At 38.0% G+C, this 9,327-nt stretch overlaps 1 protein-coding gene across 1 annotated transcript in view; it reads right to left on the minus strand.

Annotated features, from left to right (window-relative positions):
* LOC103906561 (potassium voltage-gated channel subfamily KQT member 1) overlaps positions 1-9,327 on the minus strand; it is a 540,744-nt gene that overhangs the window by 465,946 nt on the left and 65,471 nt on the right. Inside the window, exon 6 of the mRNA XM_009288490.1 lies at positions 6,093-6,233. Coding sequence (XP_009286765.1) covers positions 6,093-6,233 — 141 coding nt within the window. The remainder of the gene's footprint in view (positions 1-6,092; positions 6,234-9,327) is intronic.

Consider the following 9,327-nt stretch of genomic DNA (forward strand, 5'->3'; position numbering starts at 1 on the left):
ACCTCTCCTCCAGCAGAGTGCTGAACTTAAATAGAGCCCCTGGGTGTGGATAGAGGCCACAGATGATGCTGGTCAGGGTCATTAGGCCAATTAGTACCCTCAAGGCCATGACAACAGCCTCCCCCCTCAGCAAGGCATGTCCTCACACAGGTCTAGGATCAGTAGGGACTTACTGTAGAGGGACTAAATTACTGTGGGGGTGTCAGGCCACCCCTGAAAAGCCACAGATGCAAGGAGGGCCTGAGTGGGACAGAGGTTTTGGGCTGTTCCTGATGAGCCCCAGCAGGCTGAAAGAGAATTCATTAGGAGCCCAGTGGTCAGTAAATGGTTGCTGCTGTGGGGGAATCAGAGTCCAGATGAAGGCCAGTCCATCAGAAGGGTTTGTAATGTAACAAGGGCCAGCTGCTCCCCAACAGAAGGTGACCCCAAGGAGGGATCTCAAGGCAAGCCAAGGGAATCCCACAGCTGGCCAGACAGGAGCCTCACCACCCTGGGCCCAGCCCCACAGCAGGATAGACTCACAGACAGTGGCCATGTCCAACAAAGAGTCTAAATCGTACAGCAGTATCAAGGTGATGAAGTAAGCCTGAGGTCGAGCATGGAAGGTAGCCCATAGGTTGAGCTCCGGATCACCAGACCATGGCTGAGTTGGAGACCAGCTCTCCTCCAGCACACCTCAGGCGGGAAATAAGTACCCAAGGCTGAGCCTAGAGGCCCTGGGCCGTGAGTGTTGGAGTGGCCCCAGGTGTGGCTGGTCAGAGCCATTAAGGCTTTTTAGCATATTGAAAGCCCTGAAACTGCCATAAAATGGTATGAGAAAGATGACTTGCACCCCTGAGAAGTGGAAAGCTTCTGGTGAAGAAATGAAGAATTCTGTTGCCAATACCAACTGCTGGGGAGAGCTTTAAATAGAAAAAATGTACTTCTATTTGGGAGCACCAGCCCTAAACCCAGTCCCACTCCCTTCACTTTGCCTTGAATGGTAGCAGAAATACAGCCAAAACAGACTTAAAAGAATATGTAAATTTATACTGACTACCAAAGAAGATGTGGAAATAGTGCCTTTTATGGGAAAAGTTGCTGACAAATACTTAGATATTATGCAAAAATAGGCTTCTCAGAAGAAACTATCAGCAATAAAGGCATGGGAAGAAAATATTTCATCCTCTTCTCAGAGCAGTTCTACGGAGAGCTAGAAGGAAGATTTGCAGGGAAAAATTATGAACTACTATCAAACTGAGTTTTTCCAAGTTCAAAAAAAATTAGGCTTATGTTTATTCATCATTAATTTCTCAGTTGATGAAGTCAACTTTGTAGTATCTATATCCTCTAATGAATATTGTTATTTTGAACTGCAAACTGCTCTTAGCTGGAGCTCTGTCTTGCCAGGTGTTTGTCCAGATTTAATATGGCTTGCCTGTGAAGTGACTCAGGTGCTGTGTACTACCAGCAGTACAAACAGATGAGTTTGCCAGCCCCCAAAATTAAACAAGACTCCCCAAAATTCAACTTTGAAATGCAGTATGTGTTAGTGGGGAGTGGAGGAAGTTAAAGCAGTGTTTCTTCAATGGCACTTCAGCTCCTCAGTGCACCCAGATGAACCCTTAAAGTCTGGGATTTTTCCTTCCTTTTCCTCTCTTTTTTCTTATGAAAGGCTTCTTGTTTTTTTGTGTGTGTGGTTTGTTGGGTTGGTTTTTTTTTTTTTTTGGTTTTCCAGCACTCAGGACTTAAAAACAAACTGCAGTAATGTTGAGCTGCCTTAGCGTTACTATGGAAGACAGCATGAAAGCTGTAACCACAGAAAAGATGATTTTCCATTTCTACAGCAGGCATTTGGCTGGCAGATTCCTGCAGGTGCCTGAACATGTCTCAGAAAATTTCTTTTTGGCTACCTTAAGAGGGTTCCTTCTTGGTAATCTAATTAGTGCATTGAAGTATGTGGAAAGGATTATAAATAATGTAATTCTCTGGCTTTCTTAATCACAACCAGAATCTTTTTCTGCTTATATATCCAAAAGTTATTAGTTATCTGCTCAGAGAACGTTTAATAACTAGGCTTTGGAAAATGACACCTCCTTCGTAACACAGATTTACTGTGGCACATTCCAGCTGGTATGCACATGCTCTAACACAGGCTCTGAAAACATGTATGTACACTTCAAAAAAGGAGGAACTCTAATTTAGTAGAAGTCAACAGAGCTTCTCACATGCTTTAAGATAGGCAGGTGTCCTGAAGTTTGAGGAGTCAGAACTGCACACCTCAAAAAACGTATTAAATATAAAGGGGTTCAAACTGCTACCTCTGGCATGGAAATTTACTACTGGAAGTTCTGAGCAGTTGATCCCAAGTTAATTGATCTGCCAGTTAACACCAATGTACTGGAGCGATTATTTAACTCAAGATCAATGGTATAGAACAGTCCATTTTGCAGCAAAAACAATAAGCATTACCAACAGCAAGAGACGAGCATGGAATAGCCAACAGAAGAGAAGCCTCCTACATGCCCTTCTTCTTTCCTCAAGAAAAAAATACCCAGAAAGGACAGAAAAACTGCTGTGACATGGGTTACAATTTTAGCAGACTGACAGTGCTGTTGGAAATGCTTTTGCATGTGTTCTAACATGCTCTAACTTCTGAAAGTGGCTTCATATAAAATAACACAAGCCTTCGATATGTCTTTGCAGTTTAATCTGTGTGCCTGCCAAATCTAGGTGAAAAAACCTTGCATTTAACTGGAGCGGGTGAATGTACTTAGCATTTAACTCCAACTCTCATTCATTCTTTATTTTCCCTTTTCTTCATATTTAAACCTTTCAGGTCATTTGTATCAAGTTCAGCAAGCTTGCACTTTCTACTCAAAGCAAAATGTTACCCATAATACACTCTGTGGTTTTTGTCAGACACATAAGACTTTCAAATACTTGCTACCAAGATTTTTTTTCCTATGGTTCAGTTTTGAAAGGCAAAAGTGAAATCAAATTCACTCCCTAGTAACTCCACATCTGTGTTTCTACGTTACAGAAGATTTGAAAAGAAAAAGAAACTGATTCACTTTGTCCTTTGTCACTGTTCCCAGCTGTGAACTGCACCTGCACCGTGACTCACTAATGCTGAGGAGGCCTAGACGTCTGAAAAGCTTAAACAACAATTTAAACAGTGTTCTTCATGTGCCTCACACAGCTAGAGAAAGACAAAGCTGATTTTATCTTGCTATTACACAAAACAAGTCAAGTTTTGGGAAACAACAACAAAACCCATTGAACACTTTGCAAGGCATATACATACACTTTGAAATGCAGATTCCAAGTCATCTATCTCAACAAGGTAAAGTAATGCACATTTTAAACTTATCTGTTGGTCTTCATAACTGAACTCCTTTTAAATTCCTTAAGTTCAAAATATTAACAAAATATGCTTGTATAAACACATCCTGACTTTTTTGACCTTGATTTTTTACTCTTTACTCAAATCAAGGCTGTAGCTTCTAGCATTTAAAAATATTTTGTAATCCATATCTAAACATTCAATGCAACTCATAAAGCAAGCTCTGGATAACTAGAACTAAAAACATAAAAAGAAGGAAAGGTAGAAAAAGTACACTGGCTTCACATGGAAGTTTTATTACATGCAGGAATACCCATGCATGAATATACATGGGCAGAACTGGATGCTAAAAACCATAGCTAGTTCCCAAACTGATTGCTGAAAATCCCTTTTTGTTTTCCACTGTACCTTGCTCCCCTTAGTTTGATAAGTCGTTCTTCTTCCCTCCCATTCAGGTCTGAACTTGGACATTTCTGGCCTTTTGTAGTTACAGGCCTAGGAATTATTTTATGAAACACCAAAGACATTGTGCAGAGCACACATGAATCACCATCCTTCAATGATTACATATTAATTTAAGACCTCCTTATTAATAAACTATATGCTTTCCATTTCTTTCACTGGTGTCATTCTAATTCACATGGTGCTGCAAACCTCTCTGGAACTTCACTATGCTAGAAAAATTTATGAGATATTTCTCATAAATTTAGCTGAACTAGCACAAACTTTTACAGGAGCCCCTGATGCTGCTGAACTTCCCACAAGCAGCCCCACTTTTAATTAGATGTACTTCACAGACTATTCAGCTAGACCATTAGTAAAAACAGAAACAGTAGCTGCGTTCTGCTGCATTCAGTCATTTGAACACAGGTACTTGAGCTGAACTGCTCAAGTAACAGCAGAATAAGTGAGACTGTGTACTGGTTTGTTTTCTTAAAGTAGACATGGGGTAGCTTTCATAATGTCAATTACACCCTAATTGTTTTACTTTTGCTTTTAAAGTACAGCACAATCTGTGCTTCTGGGACATCTATTCTTTTCCTCCACTAGCTAGAGGTTCTCTCATGTCTATAACCATGAGGTTTTATGTTCTGAAAATTTTATCATATGTCTATTGAGGACTTTAACAAGTGATTGTTGTATGGGCTAGTTCATGGTTTCGTTTCTTCCCAGCACATTAGATAATCAGGTCCACCTGGGAATTTAGTGGATTTTTCTTTTTCACTAGATTCTTCTTGGTTTGTACTGTTTTGCACAGCCATAGGTGATACTCTGCAAATGAAAGGAATACCTGACAACCTAATGTCAGGAATTTAATGTCTAAAAGATTTTTATACTGAACCATTTAAAAAGTAGCAACTCGGGCTACATGTAATATAATCTGTATTTCTTGAAGTAGAGGCTTACACAGCATCCATGTTAAGGATTAGAAACATATATCTATTAGGAACTTTTTGTCTGTCTTCCCAGACTTTCTCACCAGTTTATTTGGATGCAGGTAAACAATTGGTTTATGGCCCAATAACTATAGTGGCATTTTTCAAGTCTATCATCTAACAACAAATCCAGTTTATTGTTTTTCAAATCACTCTTGAAATATATCCTTCTCTCTCTGGAAGTTGGTGGCTCTGCATCTGTTCTAGTCCTCTCATTTTTCTCTGTCACTAACACTGATGCGATGGATCCTTGGGTTTGTTATAATGAGACAGCCAACTCATAAAATATATGAGGATCTCTAGTGGGGAAAAGGGACCACAAGAAAAGAGATGGATCATGCAACAGCTAATAAGGAAGGAAAACAGTGAGAAACATAATGAGAAGAGCCATATATATGAAGGGAGTGTAGAAACAATCTGGTCTCTTATTCTGTTCATAGCTATCTATTTCTTTTCAACTGATTCTGGGCATGCACGCAATAATTACCACAATGCTCTCAAAATGCCAGTTCCCCCTTAATGATATTTTTTTCTTTATTTCACCAAAGATTTGCACTGACCCTGACTGATGATTGATATCCGAAGTAGTTGATGAATCTGTGAAGCTTTGCCAGTTGCTTTTGATGGAGCTATTTACCTTTACACTGCATCATGGAATTATTAAAAAAACCCAGGAACTTGTAACCTGCATCAAGGTCTGCATTATTATTGAGAGGGTGAGCTTTAGACAAAAAGATCCGAAAAAATAGAGTCATTAACCCAACTTTCAAAAATAGAATATACTTTTAAAGTTATACACCTTTTGCAGATAACTAAGTAGAGTTTAAAAGAAGTGGTATAGGTTGTGGAGGGTATTTATACTCTTTTTGAAATGTGGATTTCAATGTGGACTTCTTGTATCTGTAAACATTCCATGTCCTTTGCTAAGGACTTGCTATCATGCTTTCACAATAAAGTGTATTACTAAAATAATTTAATTGTATTTATTATTTTTTTTCTTGTATCCTTTTCAGAAAAGAAGTGATACGTTGTGGAGGGTATTTATACTCTTTTTGAAATGTGGATTTCAATGTGGACTTCTTGTATCTGTAAACATTCCATGTCCTTTGCTAAGGACTTGCTATCATGCTTTCACAATAAAGTGTATTACTAAAATAATTTAATTGTATTTATTATTTTTTTTCTTGTATCCTTTTCAGAAGGTTGTTGAGCTTCCCTACAGAGATACGTTCTGCAAAGAAAGAAATGCCAGATTTTTTAAAAAGATCACAACTTCAACAGAAAATCTTGTGCACTAGGTTTGCACACATGTTTTGTTGGTAAAGACTTACCACACCCCACCAAAGGGCATCAGCATAGCTGGAGAAACCTGTCTTTCCATCCTCATTAACTGCATCCTTCTCAGCAAGATAAACAAAATAGGATGAAAAAATTAATCCCAAGAATCCAATGTATAACGTGGTTATGAGTTCCTATTAAAAGAGAAAGCAAAGAAGCGCATAAAGTTTACATCATATATATTCTGTCATTGTAAAACACTGTAAGTATTTGGGGTTTTTTTGCATCACAGTAGAAAAATTAATGTTACATTCAGGTATGAAATTTGCTTCCAGTAAAACAGGTAGTTCAGTGACTTGTTTTCTATTCTTATCAGACTAAAGAATTCAAGAAGCCATCATTTATACAAGATCATTTGGACAGCTAAATATAGGGTGAGACATCTCTCCTGTTTTATGTCTTGTGAATAGGAATCATTCCGTTTAACTGTCCACTCAAAATACCAAGTGTGAATACATTTTAAAAATAGTAAAACAGCTTTAGAAATGCACTTTATGAACAGTACGCTAAAATAACAGTTAAGAAATAACAACCATGTCTTGTGATTATGACCATATCTAAGCAATGAACTTGTGTATCTGATATTTAGATTGCTTAAGACTGAATATTGATGCCTTAACAGTTTCATGTTACGATAAAATAAAATCTTAAGATAAAATACGTTAGGTAGGTGTAACCTCTACTTCAGCCCTGAAAAACAAAGACTGTTTGAGGCTAGGCCAGTTTATTAGAAGGGACTTTTGCTAGGGCATGATACAGTGCTTGTGAATGTACCAGTTTCTCTATAGATTTTTGGATAGGAAGGTTTTATCAGAACTCGTATGTTTTACATACAGGATTGTTACAGTCTTCAGGAAAAACGTGCTTGTGCATTTAAACAAGCCAAAAAGTGTGGTGTCACAGATGCAAAAATGTGTAAAGCTTATAAAAGCAGTGCTACATCATAATCAAATCAGATATTCACCTACCCCTCAGAAAAATCCAGTACCTAGTTATGAGGGAAAACAGCTTATTTTAAGTACTCAAAGTTTACAATGCTTCAGTAGTTAACATATATTATTCCTTTATTTTCTTTGCACATATTTAGCCATCTTTATTATGAAACATTGTAGTACTACATCTTCATTGGCATCTTCCTTAAATTCTTGACAGAGTTATTTTTCTTTCCTTGGATCCAAACCAATACGGGAATTAAAATATTCCCATAAGATAAATTTAAAATTAATACCTGTCTGAGAAGGATTGCCTCTACTTATAAACCATGTCAGGTTTTCACAGATCATCTGTAACACTCTACCCACATTTCTTAAACCATTTTGAGGGAAGGTTCAGGTTTTACCATCAAACTTCCTTCAGATTTTTTTTTATTTCTTTCTTTTCATTTCCTTATAAGAGCTTTCTGGGAACATGTAGCCCTGGTAGCTAGTAACTGCATTCAGCAGCAAGAACTAGATATACTCTTCCTTCTGCTATAGCACTAATTAAAATCTAGGTTCAGCAAGTTTTTAAGCAATCTTGGCACAAAGTGAAGTAGGTGTTTTTTCTCTAATCATTTAATAATGACCTAAATAATGAATTTTGATAGTATTCAGTTTTGGCCATGGGCAAGTCTTTTAATCTAAGCGTTAACTTTTTGCAGGCCTCTTTGCTAAACAAAGCAGCTGAAAGAGGAAATAAAACTTGGGTTTTCAGTAGTTCAGATTTCTGTGCTGGTCACCATTCTTTTCTCATCTTTTTCTCTAATGATAATGGCACACTGTGTATTGTAGATATTACTTCATTGCTCTGAAAAGTTCCTTGTGTTTACATTTCTACTTTACTATTTGCATTTCTCTAATTTTTCACAACTTTTTGGTTTGCCTACACAATATTTTTTCAATGCAAGACAAAACTGTTTAACACCTGAGACTGTAAGTAAGTTCAGTGATCCATAGAAAACTACAACAGAAATGAAAACTAATTCTTGTTGCTTACAAAGAAAACACTCCGCTTTCTTCTCTAGTAGATTTGTGACTTCCTTCCACATCAACAGAAATCTTTTAGTTACACTTGGCATGCTGCTTACATCTCAGATATTAATAGATTTTACATGTTATCGAGGAATAGCCATTACTGCTTTCTTTTAATTTTGTCTCGGAGGACAGAGTTAGAGAGTGGATGATAATCGGAATACTTCTGTGTTAAGTGTTGGCCTTTCGAGAAGCGGACAGAAAAATATGCTTTTCAGAAGTGCTATGCGTAGTCTTATGAGATCCTTTCAAAGTGGCTGAAATATCAACAGAACTACACAGCTTATTTCACCATTGGCACCTCTCAGCTCCAGTCCTGTTCATTTAAAGACTGAACTCAAATTTTTAAGTAAAACCTGGATGAAAATGTAATTGCCTTAGACTTATTCTAAATGTCACTCCATGTTACATATGTATAGAGAGACAAAATACTATGTGCCTATATTTAATTATTAAGAACAATGGCAGCAATCTAATACATACTGCATTTAAGAGGAAGCGCACAAGAGAACGCACAAGATTTTATAATAATACATGCTTCAAGAAATATGGATTGGTGTCTACCAATGTCATATAGTATGAATTCATACATGATCTCAAAGCAAAGAGCATTTTGCAGAAATCAGGCCTTAAAGCTTCACATTTACATGATTTTTTTCAATAGATAAGAGCTTAAGAATGAAGAGTGCTGCCTAATACAAATGACTGTTTTCAGCGAGGACTTTCAGATACATATATGCAAAGGAAACAGCAAGAACAAAAAACAAATATGCACAAAGGTAAATTTGAATATTAAAAGACTTGAGTCAACACATTTTTTTAACTTAGACAGATTTATATTTTCAGTTACAATAAGGACCACACAAGCTGAGTGGTGCGCTTGACACACCTGAGGGACGAGATGCCATCCAGAGGGACCTGGACAAGCTGGAGAAGTGGGCCTGTGTGAACCTCATGAGGTTTAACAAGGCCAAGTGCAAGGTCCTGCACCTGGGTTGGGGCAACCCCCGGTATCAATACAGGCTGGGGGATGAAGGGATGGAGAGCAGCCCTGCTGAGAAGGACTTGGGGGTACTGGTGGATGAAAAGCTGTACATGAGCCGGCAATGTGCGCTTGCAGCCCAGAAAGCAAACTGTCTCCTGGGCTGCATCACAAGAAGCGTGGCCAGCAGGTCGAGGGAGGGGATTCTGCCCCTCTGCTCTGCTCTGCTGAGACCCC

This window comes from Aptenodytes forsteri, unplaced genomic scaffold, assembly GCF_000699145.1.
Source record: "Aptenodytes forsteri isolate BGI_AS27 unplaced genomic scaffold, ASM69914v1 Scaffold73, whole genome shotgun sequence".
Taxonomy (NCBI): domain Eukaryota; kingdom Metazoa; phylum Chordata; class Aves; order Sphenisciformes; family Spheniscidae; genus Aptenodytes; species Aptenodytes forsteri.